A 21,462-nucleotide genomic window follows, 5' to 3' on the forward strand; every position below is an offset into this window, starting at 1 on the left:
GGGGATGCGTTTTATTACAATTTACTTTTAAAACACCTCAAAACAAAGAGAAACTGGTGTTTCACATCCAGAAAGATGTGGAAAATGCATTCAAGATGCTACTAGCTATTAGCTACTTTGTGGTTTGCTCTGAACCAGATTGTTCTTTTGCTGAGTGTAATTTTGAATATTGAAATAAATATGTCAAAATGTAACCAAATGAGGACCAGGCAGAGCTAATGGAGATTACTCTGCAATTTAAACAATGTTTTGATTCACATACAATTAAAATAATACATTCGGGGAGGTCCCTAGTGAGAGTTATGGTATTAGTGGGACAAACAGTGGTTTGGTATTTTAAAATCATTATTTTGCTAACCATGTTGTGTATGTATGGAATACATTTGTCAGGTTACTTTTGGTTGAAACTAACTTCAAAACTGCATTGAGGAGCCAGTTAAGTTCATTGGAACATTAATGAGGAAATGGAGAAGTAGATGGCTTAGAATTCTAACAGACTTTTCAATGTTACTGGCTTATAGCAGTAATTTAACAAACCGTCTCTTGAGAATGACTTCTCAAAACCAGAAACATCATGGGTTTAGGAAAAACTATATTGCTTATGGCTGTGATTGACTTTGGGATCAAGGGTCAAGAGAGATTTAAAAATTATTCTAGTTTATGTCATGAGTAAATTTTTACTGCTGTTGGATTAAATGTATATTTTCTGAAGCCACTTTGCAGAATAAATTTTCAAAAATGAACGTGATGTCATTTTCTTAGTTTAAATGACATTCTAATTTCTGTTTGTAAGACCTATAAGTAGGGAATGAAAAAAATATAATTTAAGTGATAGGGACTGTGAATTGAATTGAATTGAAATGACATTGAAATTAGGTTTATTATGTATGAAAAGAAAGTCTTTTAACAAGGTCACTTTCGTTACTCAGTTTTACACCAAATCTGTGTTGGTGCAATTGAGGGGAAGGTGAGTTGTGGCATAAAATCAGAAGTGGGTGGGAGGGAATATCAACTTTTTGGACATGTTTTGTAGAAATCTTCTAAGATTCAAGGAAGCTTGCATGAAGCAGACTGGGAGCATCGTATGAGCTATGATGGTGATAGCGATGAGAAAATGGTAACACAAGGTTGAGGTGATAGTTTCTTACGCTTCTTTAGCGTAAGTTTGAAGTGAGTTGTTCTGTTAATGCACTTAGATTATTAAAGTGTTAGGGGGAGAAAATAGCAATTAAGTTAACGTATAGCTACTGTGAGAAAGAAATTACAAATGATAATGAAGTAACTTTTAAGAACACTTCATTATAAATCTGTTCCCTATACTTTGTTTTAAATCTGCTCCCTATCAGTGTTTTCAACCAGTGAGTGACAGATTAGGTTAGGAACTTGTGGTTTAACCCTAGGAGTTTGGAAGAAGTGTTAATGACATACAGAAGATGTGTAGTGGGGGGATGGATCAGTTTTAGCTGGTACAGTTTCTCTGGAACAGAGGTGAGAGGGGATTAGAGAAGACAACAAAAGTGTAAAAGAAGCCATGATGGCCTCAATTAGCAGTATAACCTTCAAGAATGAGTAGTTGTGCCACTACAAGAAACTGAAGAAATTTGTATTCATGCTGGCTGGGAAATTGTAAAACAATGTTATTTTCTGCCAGGAGAAAGAGCTTCCGTTTAAAGGCAAATGTGTCCAGTGGACAGCATCAACTATACTGATGGTTCTTCAACAAGTAGTATTAATAGTGAATGCAAGCTTAGGCATTTTCATTCTCATGTGCTGACACAAGATGTATCCCTTGGGGACCTTCTCTGAATACAATTGAATTAAGTACTAAATCAGTTCTAACAAAATTGTTCCTAAAAAAATCTAATTAGAGAAAATGTTGTACAGGTGAGAAAAAGAATCCAGTATCTTGGTTTGGATGTAATTTATTCCTGTCTTTAATGTGCTGAACAGGTCATCCCAAATGTTGTGTTAGATGCCATTTTGGAACAGGCTTATCTTTTTTACTGCATAAGTATAATTTATCCTTGGCCCTTGTGCAAGTTTTTTTGCTGCTTTCACTGCTTCTCAACACTGAAGTGAACAGGAGTCTCTCAAGGACCCATAATCCTTCAGGAGTGAGTAGCTGGTGGATAACCCAGGGACTCCAAAGAAGTAGAGATGGGGCCCATACGTGAAATTTTACTGTCACAAGAGTGGGGAGAAGGGGGAATAATTGAAGGAAAATATTTTAAGACAACGCAAGTTTACCCTTCTTAATACACACATTTTATTGCTCCTGGAGATTTTAGTATAAAAGCCTGTGGTCTTTGTATGCAGTACTACAGGACAAACCTAGAACAGCAAGCAGCATTTTCTAAGTGATGGTTGCGAGCCAACATTTGACATAATTTCTCTGATTTATGTTGCTCCTAGACGGGGAAATGCTTCACCAAGAAAATAGAAATGGCAGAGAATTATGTCATTGGCACTATCATTGACTAAAATTAATCGATGCTGCAGTGCCTTCATTATGACAAAAGACATGGGTAGGGACACAGTTCATCAGAAAAAAAGAGTGACAAATTTGTAGCTTTGCTTTATTTTCATGTGTTTATGCCACAGAAACCAATGGATTCTAAAATGCATGGAAGCATCGTTTGGGGTTTGGGAATACAGCCCCTGTTAACTGATTAATGTATAATAAGAAATTTTATACTGGCCTTCCTATAGACTAATAAGGGTGTCAGGAAATTTGTTTTCTAGGAAATTTTTGATGTTTCCGTGTCTCATTATTATTTCTCATTAACTGTAATTTCAGTCATGGTTTGCTTCTTTTCTGAGTGCAGAACTGCAGCTGGTATTCAAAGTTTGTCCAGCAGAAATACAAGAAGATTTTAAGTAGTTCTTAGTCAATGTACAAAACTAATCCTTCAGAAAAGAGGCACTAAGTTGAATAGTCCTTGTTTTGGGGAAAACTAATATAGTGGTATAGCAACCGAACCGGGCAAAAGGAGGGAAACGGTTATTACGATTGGCAGCAGCATCGATCTGTGCTTCTCTAAACTGTAATTAGGAAGCAGTTTGTTGACCTTTAAGTAAACCTGGACTGCATTTGCCACAAACTTTGAGGCAGTACAGAAAGCTTGTTGTGTACTAAACCATTGAAAATCATGCAATTCAAATAAAATGGCTACCTTGGTAGGGCACAGGAATGGCAATCAAAAGATAATGCGGAAGGACATGGATGCATTGTTGGGTGCTTTTACTGTTGCTGAAAAATACTACTCATTTTCATAAAGTAAAACAGCACTCCAGAATATTACCATAGGAAATCCTAATACATCTGATACTTCATGTCATAGAGAGTTGGGGTTTTTCACCGTTTGTTGTTGGCATAGGGGTTTTGGTTTGTTGGTTTTTTTTAAAAAAAAAAAAAAAAAAAAAAGTTTCAGTTGTTTGCTATTGGCTGGAAAGATTAGTTTGCTTTAGTTATATTCCATCTTTCATAATTGGTGGTCCCTCAAACGTCCATGTTTTTATTAAATAGCTGTAGAACCTCTGCCACTTTTATTTCAGCAATTACTTTGAGTACTGACGATGAATACGTAACTGGCTTCACAGTTCCTAAATTATAGATGTTACTTTAAAAGAGCTAGCATGTTTTATACTGACAAACATTAATAACTTAATGAACTAACATCCCTTGGAGTTCCAGGGATATTTCAAAATGTGAAGAATTTGTTTGATTTACAAATTAAGGAGAAGTGTCTTCTTGGTTGTGAATGTATTTACTCTCTTGCATTGATCATTCCCAGATTTTTGTTTGAGTTTTGTGTTTACAATCCCCAAATGATGTGTTGGTTTTTTTTTTTAACAATTCCAGCTCAAGAATATATAGCATTTCTAGTGTTGTCATAAAAGTAGTTACACTTGAAATTTTGTTATAAATGTTTTCCTGATATATTCCAGTCTGGCACTGCATGTTCCCAAGTGTGATATTCGTGAGCTGAAATTTTTCATAGTTAGTTGCAATGTAATTACTTTTTGATGTTGCAATATAAAAATAATTAGATTTTTTTTTTTTTACTTGAGTTTTAAAAGTAGACAGTATTTTTTCCCTGTTTAAAATCTTTCAGGTGCCTTTCTGCAAAAATAGGCTGACACTAGTAGAATCTTAGGAAAGAAATTTCCACTTAACTCTTGCTTTTTTGAAAAGCCGAGGAAGACAGCCAGAGAAATACTGTTTTTCTCATAACTGAATAATTGCATGAATTTTTAACAACATGCAGAGCAGTGTTTTCAAATGCTATTTTGTGGAACAGGACATCTTACGCACTTCCTAAATGAAATGTTCAGTTGCAAAGTATTTGGCTTTGGCATATAAAGTTTTTATCTCCCATTAGCCTTTTCCTTCTTTTCTGTCATTTTCTCCTTGTTCCCAGGGGGAACAAGGGAAGGAATGTTATTCTCATCCAATGGACTTTTCTGTGCCACTCCTGTTCATTCTAATGAAAGATGGCAAGCCTAAAAGTCCCTGCCTAAGCATACTATCCCATGAAATGAAAATTACCCTGTGGAGGGGCACACGTATTTTGTTCAAACTTTGATATCAAACTTTAATTTTTGCCTTTCCCAATTTTTGTGTGTGTGTTCTTAAACTCATCATGCTAGCCTTGTATTCCTGTAAGATTATTTTTCATTTTCTAATCATTTTAGTCTTTCTTTTTTCCCCTCCAGTATTAAAATCTAATTTTTGTATGTGAAGCTGGTGTGTAAAGTATGATTAACTTAAATGGATTTATCCCTTTTAATAATGTAAAACTTAGTTTAGTTTCAGGCAAACCAAGTCATCGGCATAGTTTTAAAAAAATGCTGTGAACCTTAGTAGCTATTTTTTTAAAGCTCCTGTGTACTGTAACATAACCTACTCCAAGTAATTATCATACATTATAGTGGTTGCTATTAGTGACTGCTATAATTAAGGTTGCAAATCAGTTTCCATTATAATCCCTTGTTTTCACACAATCATAACTTGTCAAAACACTAACCTTTGGGACTAAAGTTTTCCATGGTTGTTCTGCTTAGAGTTAAATTTGGGGGGAAGGAGGAGAAAAAGGAGTTTGAACTATCCTTATGGCAAATCCCGGTCTGGTCATTTTGTGTTATAGGGTCAAACTGCATTGCAAGGAGGTAAATAGTTATCATTTCCAGGGACTAGAAAAACCTAGAAGAAAGGTTAATGGACAGGGAGTAGAGAACTGCCTTGCATTTTGGTTGCACTTCCAATTTTGACTAGCCCCACTGCTATTTTGCTCTGCAGCATCTCTGCACAGCACTGCAAGCAATATGTCTTACTTTACTGCATCTGCGTCCTACAACAAAACTACACTGTGTCAGTTTTACTGATAATCAGATGGCGATCAAATTAGAGAGGTAGAGAAGTGATACAATGATCAGTTGTGGATTCATGATTCCAGCTGTGAATCCCAGCCCTGAATCTGATGCTGGTTTTTGGGGAGAAAAGCTTCCATAAAAGTGAAGTAGGGAGGCAATATAAGAAAATACTTACATCCCAGTAGTACCTCCTAAATGTCAGTAATTGCTGCACTGCTCTTTCCTGGGTAGAAAATAGCACATTCCTGTATCCTTGCAGATAACTCTGTATGTAAACTTTTTATGGTGACCACTATGTAAATCTTGTGTAAGTTCCCATTTATAGTATTTTTGGTATGACTTGACAATTTATTTTATCATATAAAGGGATCATGTTTTAAGGCATAATATCAGGGAGTGCTTGGGCAGACAGAGTTGAAGGATAAGCTTTCAACCCTAACATTCATTTCCTGTGCTTGTTTTATCATCCCTAACATTACATTAGCACTGTTTCTTTGCATAGAGTTCATTTTAAAAATGGTGATTGGTTCTTCCCCTCAGCCCTCTGGGTGAGTATTTTAATTAGTTTCTTGAGATATATGATAATAAACCGAAGTACAGTTACTGAAGAAAAATTACAATTTTTGTTACATTCAGAATTTGCTCCTCCACTAGTCTGTCTGCAAACTGTTGCTACTGTAAGCATCTTTCTTTTTAAGTTGTTGTGAAATACTACAAAGGTACGTTAAAACAAATCAGAACAGAAAAAAAGCATAAACCTTCCAAAAGATTCGGTTTTGGGAGAAATCATTGCAGAGTGTCCTGTGAGTCAGTGAGACATCTTGCAGATGGGAAGGTTTCCACATCTGGATTCTTTTTACAGTCGAGGTCTTTGATCTGAAAATGTTACAACTCTCCTATGCCCTGTGATTTGTCTGGCAAGATGAGTTATTTACAAATGCAATTGCTCTTCTGACAACTCAGTTTTGAGTGTGTAAGTGGTGAGGTCCTGATCTGTAACCCACAAGGACTGCTGGTAGTCCTTTTATTGGTTTCAGTGGGCTTTGATTCAGGTATTTGGACTTTGAAGCACCCCAGGTGGATTAGGCAAAAAAAGGCTTTTTACAAACGATTATAATTTAAAGATTTAGGATGCTATGTGTCTGAAATAATTTGTCAGCGTTTCAAAGGCTTGTGAATTTAAGTAAGTTTCTGATCTTTGTGTCTTTTCTTTTATTCCTCCAGTGGCAGATGAAAGCAAGGTTGGCTTGTTGGCCGGACACAGATCGGGTAAGCTATTCTCCTATTTTGGAGGAAAAGTCAGCAACTTGAAAGTAGTATGGGCAGTAAGTGAAATCGGCATACAGAAGCTCTGGTGACTGAAAGAGCTGCAAATTAAGGCATTACTTGTATGCAGTGACTCTCAAGTTGTACAGTGATGAATTAGGGATTGTTCTTTGCCAGGCAGTGTATATAGCTGAGCCATTTGCAGGAAGAGCTGTAACTTTATTTTTCAGTCCAGGTGTTGTAAACTGAAGAAGATGCCCTTTCAAATAAGGGCAAGTGCAACGTGTCTTGTGGAGTGTGGAGACTTAAACAATGTTTTGAAAAATAGAACTATTTCTTGATTTTTCTCCTTGCTCTGAGTTCCACTTCCATTACCAGGAATATTGAAGATAACACTAAAATTCTACAGATTGAAAAAAAGAATGTCAAAGCTTTTCCTTTCATGGTGCTTGTGTGGTAGAAATAATCTGTTTTTTCTTAAACTTTTTAGGCCGTAGTAATAAAAAAATTATCCATACTACTATCTTTATCTACATATTGAATAAGTTCTACAAACCACACCATGGTACTGTATAACTTGCAGTTCTTGTATTAGAAGAACTTTCAAGGAAATGTCACATAAGATTGTAATTTTTCACAAACCGTGGATAAGCTGATATAAGAAACCTTAAACTTTTAAGAAAACTGAAGTTATTCAGCAATCTCTTCTGATGTTAGAAAACCCTGAAGTTTCAGGCTGTCCCTTTGTAGCGTGATTGCACGTTGCCTTTTTCCACTCCTTTGATAGAAGTAAAAAGCTGAATTCATGTAAAGGAAGGTCAGCTAGGAGATTCCTGATTGTTTGTGGTATTCCTTCTCTGTGCAACTGGGTGTCCTTCTTCAGTTCTCTGGTATGGATTTTCCTTATCTGAAGACCTTTTCCTGAACTTAATGAACAAATTCTTCTTAAATTTTACTGGCATCTTTCCTAAGTCTGTGAACTACTTGGATTCTCTTTCTGAACCAGGGGGTAGTTCGTCTTGTGACATTATCATTCCTAGGGAGAAAAAATTCTTTCAACTTTTTGTTTTGGGGATGTGAGAGCTTCAAAGAAATGATCTTGTCAACTTGAAGAAGCTAGGGGTGTTGCCCTTGGGTTTTTTTTCCTGTGCAGAAAAATTCCTACAAATATTGCAACATAATTCACTTTTCCAAAGATCAGTGGAATTCACTGCTATCAAAGAATATTGGAGGGAAACCTGGTGAGATCATAACTCTTTGGCAATTGGTTGTTACAGGTAAATTAAGCTTTATAATATCACTTCTAGCAGCATTTGATCTCCTGCACGCTTCTCCATATTCTTGAAAACTGTGGCTTTAATAAGTTTTCTGTTTGAAGACACCTGCAAATTATATGTGGAAATGTGGACCCCTGCTTATTGAAATTCAACTTGTTTGCTTCACTTACCCTTCACAGACCTCTTACATTTACCTAAGATCTTTTTTTTATAGACTTTTTTCATCACCTAAGGAAGAGCTACAAAAATCCTACAGGTTGTTCCCTTTTTTTCCCCTTCAGAATAAAAGGATCTAGCTAACTTCTGAGAAGGTTGGAGTGTAAATTATTTTTCTTGGGTCTGTTCACTTTAAATACTGTTCAATTACTGTTGAAAAATGTTTATCCCCTCTCTATGTTCCATTTCCTAGCCCTTCATAAGGAGTGCAGTTTCAGTTTTCGCATTATTCCGTTCAAATATTTGTTTCTTTGGTCCCCTTTTACTGTATGCTCTTTGGAGTTATAAATTGTACACATTTTTCAGGCATGCAGTCACATCACAGAACGCTTGTTTTAACATCATTCATTGTGCTGCCTTCCTATAGGTACCTTTTTTAAGAATGCACTATGGGAAACATTGCAGCTTCTTGTGCTGGGAGCAAAACACTGTTATTTTCTCATTACAGAACGAAGAGTTTCCATCCTATTCTAGACTTCAGGAAATTAAACATATTTCTCTACAGAATTAATTATCACCTACTAACAATCAATGCAATTATCCCTTCTCTCCTTCAATGTGACTTGTTCTATGAAATACGCAGTTGAGTAATTCTCTCTAGGGAAATATCCTTTCTATTCCTTCTGGGGCAATGGCTCTTCAAGCATTTAGTCTCAGCTTTTGGCATCGCTACTGTATCCCTCACATATTACATGTTACTCAGCAGCAGCAGGAGGTAGTAGCATGTATTCATTTCAAAAAGCGTTATCACAATTCTGCAGAAGACCAAGGCATTTAGAAGGATCTGTGGCTGTAGCCCCATCTTTCTGTCTTTTTATATATTGCACACACAAACAGCACTTCTCCCCCACCCCACTCCCAAAAAAAAAAAAAAAAAAAGTAGGTTTGATTTTTAGAGGCATATCTGGACACTCAATCCTGAGCTTGTAAGCACATTCTGTGGGAAGATGGCAGGAGACTTGTTCCTGTGTTTCACCCTCCCAGAAATGCATCTGTGAATTCTGTTTCTTGTAGTTGGCCTGTCCTTCATCCTGTTGGATGGCAGACTCCTGCAGTGCTTACAGGTGTTCTTAGTGTGGCAAATGTTTGCCACAATACCGTTAGCAAAAGCACTGGAGTGCTGTACTGATGCAGCTTACTTGGCCCCTTCTGGAAGAGGCTGCAGTTCAAAGTGTGTGTGTGTGTGTGTGTGTGAGGCATCCTCTCTGAACTGTCTGAGGAGGATTTTGTCCTCTGTAAGCTTCCTGTGTGCTCAGCAGTGGTGTGTCTGCGTTCCCTAAGCTCAATTCCAGTGATGAAAATGAGAAGCAGACAAGTGGTGCCTCTATCATAAAGCAGAGAAGATCCCTGAAAATTCTCAAAGATGAAATATCAGGAAACTTAACTCAGTTTTTCATGAACTCTTAGCTTCTTAGAAAAGCGCTTCCAGGACAGCTAGGAGGATACCTTTCATAAGGAAGGACAAGACCATTGTATGTCAAATATAACCTGATTTATATCAAATACTGAAATCAAGTACTGAATTCTTTGCAGCTATTTTTTTTTTTTCTGAAACTGTTTTTTTGTGTTCTAATTTACTGCTTAGAACACTTTTAGTATGTATTGACTGTCTCCTGAGGTCTCTGCTGACACAGCTCTTTCAGATGATGCAGTGCTGGAGAAAAGCTGATGAGTCTGTCTTTATGAGCTCTGACATATTAATTAGCAAAATGGGCAAGAAAGCTTCCCTATTTTTATTTTAATGTCACTAGACCATGCTTTTGGCTGGGGCTATATTTTGAGACAGTTTTGAGACAAGATGAGTTGAAGATCTTATTTTCTTGCTGGCTGCTGTGTGAGGAACATGTGACTGGGCTATGGATTAGTTACCAGCAAGATTGAATGATACAGGGGTAGCTCTGTTACCAAGCTGAATTTGAATTAATGCTATATGGCAAGAGATAGGGTTAGGACGTGAGCAGGAAAAGACCTATTAGGATAGTTTGAAGGATGCTTCTGTTCAAGTTCTGCCCCTTACTGTTAATTTTGCCGACAGTGCAATTAGCAGGTTACTGTTCAGCCTGTAGGGAGGATTACTGTTCAGGGAAAGAAGGCTTGAAAATGTAGGTGTACAGCTAAATCCTGCAAGGTTAGGGCTTTGCTGAGGTCCGAGTGCTAACACATGTGGTAGACCTCCAGTCTGTAGTGCTTCATGTATGGGCAACTGAGTTGTGGTTAAAATGAGATTCAGGTTGGGACTGAAGATAATTTGGAATAAGGGCGGTTAAAGGTCTTGGTGTCTCAGTGCATTCTTTAATGTCAGGATGTGTTCTGCATTAAATAAATTTTACTGAGGTTTCATTAAGGCTGGGATGAGGATTAAGATTATGGTTTAAGGAACAGGAGTGGTTGATAACTGCGGTTTACTGGTAGATTTTACATGACCCACTGGAATAGGGTATGGAAAGTGCAAGAGGTTAAGCTTCATTGTTACCTTCAGGAAAGAGTCTCCAGCCTATTGTGAAAGCCATGGTTGCATTGGTAGGTGAAATAAGTCTTATGAGATGCTAAGGTTGCAACTGTACAAGTATAAGCTGAATGTCCCCTTTGACTTGAAAGTTGAGTGGCATGGGATGATGCCCATCTGTGCCATGAGCCTCTCTTGTAAGATGGCTTTAGGTTGCCTCTGGAAGCTGTGCCTGCTATATCCTAACTCCTGAACCACTTCTAGAAAGTGTTTGTGAGAGCAGAAGAGCTGTTCTAATATTTTTATTGTGTAGATGATTACATTCTAGTAAATTCCAGTGTGCCCAGCCACTGCTAAATTGGCAAATGTAAACATAACCTATTATTTTATGAACTCCTCCTTAGTTTTTTTCAGGGACAAAGTGGAGTCTGGTGCAGACAGAATCCAGTGCATTAAAGTTTGTTCTGTTAGAAGTGTGAATAATGGCTAGGCTAAGCTTATTGCTGCAGTCTGAGTTCAGGCTTAGAAGGGCAGACAAAACTGGAGAACATTTTTTGTGTTGTTTTGTTTTATAACTGAATCACGCTAAGGTTGAGCTGTTGAAACACCAGCAAAATCCAGTGGTTTATGCATGCTTATGTATAGCGCAAAAGGCTTTCTTTTAATCAAGGCTTTGGTTGGGGGTTAATAGCAGGGTTAAGAAGGACTACAGAAAGCTCAGTGGATGCTGCTAGGCGTGTTTGAAATGGGTGTTGTTGTAGCAACTTTGGACTCTGTTATGCTTTTGGTTTGCAGGTAACACAGTTATGTCAGAGGTGTATAGGGAAGTGGTGTTTCTTCTTCTTGTGCCAGATCTCATCATTTTATTAAACAAGCCTTCTTGCTGCTGTAGATGTCATTAAAGCTGAGCTTCTCAAAGGGGGCATTGGGTTTAGTACTGAGTTCATAAGGATTTATATAGTAACTAGATCCACAGTAGAAAAGACTCATGTAAATGGCTGAGCTGCCTGACATATGCAAGTGAAGAGCCTGTCCAAACAAGGACCTTGCTACTATCTAAGTGAAAGAATATGGCATATAGAATCTGACACTTGTCTTTGCATTTGTGAGAGGAGAAAAAAAGGTTGATTTTAGTTCATTTTATTTCTCTTTGATAATGAGTATAATACTTGGTTGCATCAATCATTCTTGCAAGTGTGAAGGGGAATTGACTACTTTGCGGACTGCCGTGCAGTACACCTTAGCAACACTGATGTAGCCTAAACCTATATGTCTTGGCAGGGATACTGGAGGCAAGCAAACTCTGGTGGCACTGGAAGCTGTGCAGTGTGATTTTTCACTTAGTTCAGCCAGTGTTGGTGCTCAGTGCTATTTCAGTTTGACTGACACAAAACCAAATGCAAGTATCTTTCCATGCTGCTTCAGTACACTGTATTACCCATAACCTCTAAGCTTTGAACCGTTAAGCTATGGGTTAAATTTGCTTTATTACTGGGAATATTTTCGCAGGATTTTAATTCTATTACTGTTACCTTTACTTTGGGCTTCTCTCCCTGGACGGTTCTTTTCTTGTGGTGGTGGTGTTATTATCTTCACCGACTTTGATTATGATTCTCCAAGCAAAGTATTCTTTTGACCATGTAGTTCCAAATAAATTGTTTTCATCTGAGAATCTGTATCAACTCATGCAGCCAAGAAACAAATGATAAGATTCCTTTTTCCTGCAGGTCACTTATGGAGTTAATGTTTTCTTCTATACTTACGTCTGGTAAGGTCTAAAGTCAAAGATGTTACATTGACTCTAATATATTTTTAGGGTTTATAAGGATTTCTAGTCCAAAAGTTAAAATGCTTAGCTTTCATTGAATCTCTGCCTACTGTTGGTTTCTTTCTTATCTTCAAACACAGCTTGTCTAGTGAAAGTAGGATGATACATTAATTTACTTCGTACTCGATCTCAGTATGGCTTTACTACCCTTTTTTTTTAGTGGACTTTATTTTTTTTAAGGTTTTGTTGGGTTTTTTAAAATATGTATAATAGTTTCCATGTTATAGATTGTTCTAACCATCTACACTGATTAGAGCTGGGGCAGCAGGTCTTGTTTTAACACTGCATAGTTGCACAAGAACCAGAACTATGCTGTCACCAGGCCTATGGGACAGGACAGCACAATACTGAACTGCCAGGCTCCAGGATTTTTTCGTGTGTTAATGGTCAGAGTCTGAAAGTCTGTAAGAATAAATCCCAAGCCTCCAACTTTCATGAGCTGACTCTTAAGAATTAGTGTTGAGACAAATGCTCTTTTAATTTAATTTAGTATTTAGAGTGCTAAATATAAAGCATGAAAGTTTAGTTGGAAAAAACTTTCATTTGTCTGTTGGAACTTCATGTATTTTAACCTGTCAGAGATAGGAAAGTGTATTGAAGCAAAATGAAAACAAAGTAAGAACTCTTGTTCTCTATGTGTTTTTTGAGCAAGACAAGCTCAAACTGGACATTACAGATGCTGATTATTTTTAAGAGGCTATTAAAAATGAGACTGATAAAGCAATCTCTTCCGCACCCCCCCACCCCCGCATTCAAATTGTATATAATTCTGCATGAGAAGTTTGATTTTTCACTGACTCAGGAAAAGGAAGGCTGGACACTTACCAGTTCCTGCGCTTCAAACAATTATTCTAAATTAACAGAACTTGCTGTATTGTTGAATTTGAATGTAGAGCAGTTTGTTGGTCAGAATCTCTTCTGAATGCCAGGCTGGCAGTCTTTATAGTCCCCCTTGCCTGCCAGGCCTAGGTGGCTGATAAACAGCTCCTGCAGATAACCTAGTTAGATGGCTCTCCTCTATGGACGGAGACACACTCATTTTTACTCTGGGAAGGATCATATTATGCACCCAGTAACTGACCAGCTGTAACTATTCATTTGACAGCTTTTTTCTCTTGTTTTTGAAGACTTTATTAGCTGTGTGGCGATGATTGTTGTGACCCCTTTTTGTTAGGTCCTGAGAAAGTCATCTGTTGATAAAAATCCCTCACTTGAGGGTGTGGTTTGATGATGTTGATCTAAAAGCTTGCTGCTGCTGAAAAAGGCAGTCTCAGTCACCATACCTTCTGCCTGCAGCTGCCTGGTTCCTATTACTTCTTTTATTCCAGCCCAACAGCTTAGCTGGTGAGATGGTTGAGAGAGCTAAACCAGCCAAAAACTAAACCAAGAGAGACAAAAGTGAATAGTGCTGGGCTTATCTCCTTGAACCACTCATTTGAGAGAGACAAGCTTGCATGCCAGTAGAAGGGAAACTCAGCAAGTGGATGGATGTGAGAACTGTGGCTTTCAGAGGCAGCTGCCTATTAAATCACTTTATGTGCCGTGTCATATCATATCCTTATTAAATTCAAATGTCAAACATCGATTTTTTTTTAAAGACTGTTTTACTTGCCATGGATAAAATTACTTTTCCAGTGGCAGGAGCAAGGTAAAAAAATGACAATAAACCTCTCCAAACTGAAGAAGATCATCCCTGCTGTCTCACCCTTGAATTGCAAGAATCTTCTCTTAAATTACTTATCCACTTTGATTTTATGAATTCTTTGTGTTCTGTGACTGACTCTTAGTGTGCATTGAATTAAGAGCAGTACCCATTGATCTTTCTTTGAACTACAGTCATCGAAGTGAATAGATCTGATCTGCCGAGAACAGTAACAAACTTGCAGGAGAAACCTGGTTCCCTCAATGTTCTTGTGTGGGATTTAGGATCTAGAGCAGAGCTGAACATAGACCAACTGCAGCGTGGATGCAAATTCAAGGGTCTGTGATTGAGATTTTATAACATACCATAGCTGATTTAATGTTTTCCTGTCTCCTGAAGAGGATCCCATGATACACTTGTATTTATAAATGCCTAGCCACATGTTTCTGCCCCCTTTCTCTCTGTGCCAGCATTATTATTCTTATAGTTCTGTGATAAACTCTTGTGGGGAGCTTAACCTAGCAGAAAAAATAATTCTACAGAAAAGAATAGTATTCTTCTAGTTTAGCCAAGGGAGCAAGAAAAGGGAAGTTCAGGAGAAGAGAAGAATGTTTTTCTGACAGTTTTTTGATCCTGGGATCAGCCTGAGCTGAAGGAGGTTGACTGGGGTGGAGGGGGTAGACAGAAACATCTGAGGGAGAAAGCATGGATGAAAGAAGATGTGCAGATCTTCAGAGATGTCTTTGTGCTGAACGAAGAGAAGTGGAAGAGCAGGTTTGAGTCTCGAATGTTTCTTGTCTTGAAGACTAAACTGAAAGTGAGTTTGAGAGGCTTGTTTAATGGCCAGTGAAACTTGGTTTTCTATATTTTTGACTGTGTGATGTTACTTGCTGTTAAAGGGCTATGGCTATCTTTTAGCTTTGTTCTGGCTGCTATGTGCTGGGTCTCAGCCTGTCCTAGGGAGTGAGAGAAGATTAAGCAGTCCTTGGGACCAGCTGAGGCTGACAAGCAGGGAGAAGCTTTCCTAAGTGCCAGATGTAGTGAACAAGCAGCTTGGACAGAAAAGACAATTTTCCTTAAGAACCACAGGGACTGTGTAGGGTTTCTTTCAATCCAGCTGATCATTGAAAGGTGTTGAACCAGAGAATAAATGACCTGTAAAAGCATAAATTGAGCAGAAGCTTTTGTTTCACTCTGTCTCACTCAGCAAATGTGAGTTTTCTGTACTAAGTGTAGCAGAACAACCCTACCTTCAACAGCAAAGCCCTTTCCATGTTCCCACTTTAAGAACGAAAAGTTCATGTGCATCTGCCAAAGTCCTGAACAACTTAGACTTCTCTGTGAAGTAAGGTTGTGCCCTAAAAGCGTACAAAAGAGAGGTATTTCAGTTTGACCACCATGAAATAAAACTTAGGAGTTCCTGCGAATAGGAATTATACAGACTGCTCCTATGAATGCATAGCCAGAGAAACGCCTGCTAAAGCTGCGACATTAAGTTTATTAGAGCAAGATTGCTGGAGAGTGTTTCTGAGTGTCAGGAATGCCTCATTTTTACATGTGAGTAAACTTGGAGTGGAAGGTCCATGGCAGTAATGATGGCCTTTGCTCAGAGGAGAAGGCCTGGTCTGGCAGATATCCAAACTGACATCTTCAAAGATAAACAATGGAGGTGAAAAATTTACTTCTTTTCCATCACATCCCATCAATAGGGGAATTCTGCATTATCCAGTATGAGTTGTTGACATCCATGGATTGCAAACCAACAGTCTTTTTCCTTGGGGAGTATTCTTTGCTCCAGAAGCAGAGAAGGGGGCAGGAACTTTGTTTAATGTGACCGGGGAAATTCCGGTTACCCAATGTTACACTCATGGAAGTAGGAGAAGTAGCTAGGAAGAAAAAAAAAAAGAAATCCAACACAAGAATTTTTTTCCAGCCAAGATACTCATACATTCATATTTCTTCTACCTCCTTTCTTTTTTTTTTCCTTTTTTGTTTTTTTTTTTTCTTTTTTTTTTCTTTTTTTTTCTTTCCTCTTTAATTTCCTGAAGTGATTCTGGGCATATTGTTATACTAACTGGGGCTTGAGGAGGTATGTTTTGATGTTCACACTTCGTAGTTGCTATTTCTCCCCCTGGTCAGTGTTACTGAATATTGTTCTGTGCAGAATTCTGTCTATCAAGTCAATAGAGTATTAAAAAAACGCAGAATGTTTAAGTAGTATGAAATTAAATAAAGTGCAGACTTTTAATACTTGTAATGAATGCATCCACTTACCGTAAAGCCTGCTAGTATTTAAAATAAGTGGTCATCTTTCTGTGGTAAATACATTGTCTGTGTCAGCTTGCAGTGGACTGAAGGAGAGACGTGCCTGCAGAAGTCTGTATCTGTTGCACGCTGAAATACTCTTTCTAGTAAATGGTGTGATGCTGGCATGAGTTATCAGTTGTAGGCTGTTTGGGGCATGCATTCTCTTCCCGAGACCTGGTGATACTTTTCCCTGTGACTGTCTGTGCTGAGCCCGCCACATTTCATGTCTTTGCTGAAAGTTTCTGCTTTGAGTTGGAGCTTCCTACTGCCTCATATTCCAGGTTGCTTCTGTTACGAGGGTAGGAGAGCTTGTAAATACGGTGGATGTGTCTGTATGAGGAGTGCTATATCAGACAGAAATAAAGCTTTCTCTGAAAGCAGAAGCAGTGTAACTGTGTTAGTGCAGAATTTCATACAGCATAATAGATACTATAATTCTGCAGAAATGGTTATTAGGTCTTGAGATCTTTGGCGTCTCTGGATCGTGGAATATCATGCCCAATAAGAATTGTTACCAAAGATGAAGTGATTGGAGATGGCAAAAAAACAACCAGAAAGCTAGCATTAGCCCTAATCAAAGAATAAGAAATGGTAAGTTTGATGAATGAAGAACGGAAATTTGAAGCTTAAATAATTTGGTGTGCTTCTCATTGAAACTGTGGAGATTCAAAGTAAGGCACAGCAGCCTGCAAAATAAGTTTAACGTTTAAAATCCTGGAGACCTCTTGCTGTATGTTGATCTTTAAATCAGAGAGCTTCTCTGGTGATGGTGCCTGAACAGATGGCTCATGAAAGTGCCTGCATGACAGACAGTAAGCTGATTTCCCTCATGGAACGCCCTCCTTGGCCCTAAGAAGAAGGCTGAAGACAGCAAGTGAATCCATCAGGTCTTCTGCATTTCTTGGGTCTTGTAAGGCTCTTCAGTCATCAGCCCTTCAGCTGGTGACAGCCGGGCTGCATCTGTTTGAGAAAGCAAAATAAGTTGCCTCACACTGCATCTTCTGTAATTGAGGAGAAAGTGCTGATATCATTCTAACAGCCCAGGGTACATTTATTACCCTCTGCAGTTCGAACGGGAGTCACAGCCTTTCTGCCAGTCTCTTCTGACAATCGGTTTCATGTTCCTTCAAGCAGTATCTGTGCATTTTTCAGGTTTTGTGGTGAATGATCTGCAGATGTTCAGGGAAGACCTTCAAAGTACTAGGTACTGAAAAGTTGGCTGCGATCAGTGTTGGCAGCTACTGTGGTTCTTTTAGTTGCTTGTTGTGACCGAAGAGACCAACAGCCACTGCTGAATGCCTCATTTTATTAATCCTTTCCCTCCAGGAGCTGGGTTTTTGCTGGGCATAGTACTCAGTGCTGGCAGTGGCTATCCTGAAATCATTGGTGCCAAGGAGTTAATGAATTTGGAAAACTTCCCAGATAATACATCTGGCCCTCTAAATCACATTTCGGAGTATGAAGTATGAGATGCAGAAAGAAGAGCACTGAACTAAGTGAGCTACTGGCTGAAGAGGGGAAAAAGGGACACTTCTTTTTTTTTTAAACTAGTTGACTGAAAGTTAAAAATTGCACATCCCCACAGAATATTAAACTGCTGTAGTTTTGTTTGGGGTTTTGTTGGTTTATTTTTCATTTTGTGGAGTTATTTAAAATTTCGTAATACCATGTATTTGCCAGTCACATTACTGTCTGAGGCTTGAATGTGGACAGGGAGTATTTCTAATTCTCCACTTTGAACGATTCTTCTCCATTTTTTTTTTTTTGCTTTGAAGTCCCATCATGTTGCCATGTCAATAAGAAGTATTTTGAAGGTAGCTACCAGTAATTGATATTTCTAGTCCAGCTCACTTCTGGAATAGTATCTTATACAGTGTTTTCCTTCCATAACATTTGAAATAAGGTGTCATTATATAAAATGGATTGCTGGTGCTATTTATTAATACACATTTTTGTGTAATAAAAGCTGTGCAGAGCAATATGGTTCAGAAATTAACTCTGAAGGGCAGAATTACATTGCTATTTGTATGTCTCATGAAGCAGCATTATTTTCAGTGGGTCTTTCAATACAGCAATGCTACATAGCACTTACCTGCACAGCACTCCAAAAGTACCCAGAATATCACCCCTAATTAAGTGTCCTCCTGAAATGCATTTTTCTGACCTAAAAGCAGAGTGGGAAAGTTTTTCTGTACATAGCATTGGCAACCTAAATGGAAAGCATTTCACAGAAGAGTAGGGAGCACTTCCTTGAGTTACTATTGACTACCAGAAGGTACTTTCCTTCTATCTCAGACAACAGCACCACTCTGCCCTTTCAAAACATATGAGCTTCTCTAGTGTTCACCCTTTTTTCTGCCTAATGTCTTGATAAATAAAATTTCTCATTGGCCTTAAATTAGTCTTGCATGAGGTGATGTAGTTTCCAATCATTTCATTTTTGTCTACAAGTATTAATGATTGGTATCTTAACACTATCAGCGCACAGAAGATCCCTATTGACATCAGTCCAAGTTTATTTATGTTTGAGGGTTTTGCTGAAGAAACCTAAATGCTGATTTCCCACACATCCCCCAAGTAGTCTGACACCTGTGTTCCTGCCCTTTTCGTTCTTCACCTCCTGTTGTGAAAATCCTTTCTTTAGTCCTTCCCTCTTCTTCAATCTGACTCTTATATCTAAAAGAAACCTTTGTGAATGGGAGGGGAGCAAATCTGTGACCTGAAAGCTTCACCTCCAGATTTTCAAGGACATTAGGAGACTTGCTGCAGACTTAATCTTTATTTTGTTGAGTTCTTTTGGCCATTCTGGTACTAGTTCATACAGAACTAGTTCTGCCTGCTGTTCTGCTTATGGTTTCCCTCTGTCCTCTATGGCCAGGAGAGTGTGCAGGGCATCGTCACCTCCTGGGGACAGTTGCTTGCACAGCATGTTTCAGTATTAGTGGGTTTTTTTCTGGGCAGCTATCTTCTCCTGTTCGACTGTTGCTTGCTTGCTAAGTTCCAGACTGAATGGAGTAGGAAGGAGCCATTCTGCCTAGTGTGACTAGTAGGCTCAGGGCAAAGCAGGGAATTCGCTGGAGAGAGGCAGACCCTAATTATTCAATTTGCCCAATTTCAAAATGATAATTTCCTTAGTGCTATGTAGCAGTGAGACCCAGACTCTGCCACGCTGAAGGCTTACATGGGGAGCAGTTCCCTTCCAGTCCTACAGTCAGGACTTGGCCAAAGGGGGACACAAACAGAATAGAGCTAGAACTTGCCACTAGAAGTTTGCATCTTTACTGAAGGGAGATTGCACTTAAAAAAAGTTGCAAACAAAAACCTCAGTTAACTTGCTGGGGCAAGTTTTCAAGCCTCTCTGTGCAGTAGGACCGGATCAGATGATCCGGCATTGATTTGTTTGGGTTTTTCATGTAATTGTGTTTTTTTGTTGCTATCTGCTGTTTGCATAAATTCCTGTATTCGAGAAAGGTGTTGGGTTTTTTTGGTTGCCAGTTGTAATAATGCTGTTGATAAACAAAGGTGTTATAGAAAAGAAATCTAATATAGTGTGGTTATTCAGATGTCTGGGTTTTTTATTGGTTTATAATCTGCTCAGATGCTTAATTCTGAAATCAAAATGACAAAAATGTTCGATTGAAGTTTCTAGAGTTTAATTCTTTTCTAAAGAATAGCACACTAGGTTTTATTTTAAAAGTAAAAAAAAAAAAAGAGCATTACATTCAGGACTAAATGTTGTCAGCCATTGCATCAAGTAACTCACTGCTTATTACTGAAATATACATCACAAAATAGCTACAAGGAACAATTCTCAATCTGAGTTTATATTAAAAGAGCAAATACATTTAAAAAAAAAAAAAAGAATACAGGAAAAAAATTATTTCTTACAGTCATTCTTTTTCTGCTGTCCTGAAGGAAATATGGGTAGATCACTAAGCCTCGGGAAAAACCTTTGGTCTCCTTTACTCATGGTTTGCTTTTTCTTTTCTCTTTTTGTGTATAAAGTATGGGTGTAGTGTGCAGTAGTCACTGTGTTATCACCTGTTAAGTGTCATGCATGACACATCCCATTACAGATTTTGTGAAGCTGGAGCTGTTTGAAGTAAAACTTTCCATTCAAGTGTCAATTGAAGCATGGGTTTTATTTGCTTTTTGACAGAGGTTGTTCTTTTACTGTCTCCTGAAATAACTCTGATACTTGTTTTTATTTAGGAGAGGAAAAGGTATGCCTAGAGGCTGGGAAGATAGCAAGGTAGTGGGGGCGGGAGGAGGGAACTAGAAAAGGATGCTGGGATGGGGGAAAAAAGAGAGATTGGGCATGTGGCTAAGTGAGAAGATTCAGCGTGGGAAAGGGTGACAGAGAGGGTGAGACTAGCTTGTGCTATCTAGGACAGTGGGTCCAGAAACCACATGGGAAAGAAAAGGGGGGCAGCCAGCACTGCAGTAAAGAAAACTCTGGTTTCTGTAAAACAAACAAAACCAAACAAACTGAAAAAAAAAACCCAAAACACCAAAACCCCACACCTAGGAAATTGTATATACAACCGCTATTAAAAGAACATAAGTTTGTAGGTTTAAGACATATTAAGTAGGAAACACTAGCTGTAAAGATGTCTGTAAAGGCAACTCAGACCCTTTTGCTAAGATGCTGATGGTGTGACTTACATAATCAAAACCTAATTGTTTCCAAAGACTTTACATTCAGGGTACAAGAAGAATCTGCTTAAGGGTAAAGAAGGCTGTTACGTATATTCTGGTTGGAGGATGTGATGTTAGTGGTGTAGATGATCTCAGGGAAAAAGAAACATTTTTTCTGTTTTCTAGCTGTTAAATGTTGCCTGAATTGTTTTCTAGCCTGTACCTCAGAATTGCTAGGGGTGTCTTTAAAGCACACACAATACGATAGTGTCTTCTTCACCTTGTTGGTGCCTGACCTGTGTGTGTGCTGATGTGAAGAAGTGCTGAATGTATTCAGGCTGCAACCAAAGTCAGTGGCAATAGCGCTGTGAACCCAGGAGATGCTGGATGTTAAGTATTCAGAAGAGGGACTGGAGGGCAGGGGAATCCGGTCTTAAGAATCTTAAAATGGGAAGCTGAATTCATCCTT

General features: G+C 38.4%; 1 protein-coding gene across 1 annotated transcript in view; it reads left to right on the top strand.

The window, feature by feature from the left end:
• The window catches only part of PARD3B (par-3 family cell polarity regulator beta), a 494,000-nt gene that overhangs the window by 309,951 nt on the left and 162,587 nt on the right, over positions 1-21,462 (top strand). The window contains exon 18 of the mRNA XM_026853194.1: positions 6,598-6,642. Within this exon, the coding sequence (XP_026708995.1) occupies positions 6,598-6,642 (45 nt within the window). The remainder of the gene's footprint in view (positions 1-6,597; positions 6,643-21,462) is intronic.

Source organism: Athene cunicularia (genome assembly GCF_003259725.1).
Source record: "Athene cunicularia isolate RWA chromosome 7 unlocalized genomic scaffold, athCun1 chr7_part2, whole genome shotgun sequence".
NCBI classification, from domain to species: domain Eukaryota; kingdom Metazoa; phylum Chordata; class Aves; order Strigiformes; family Strigidae; genus Athene; species Athene cunicularia.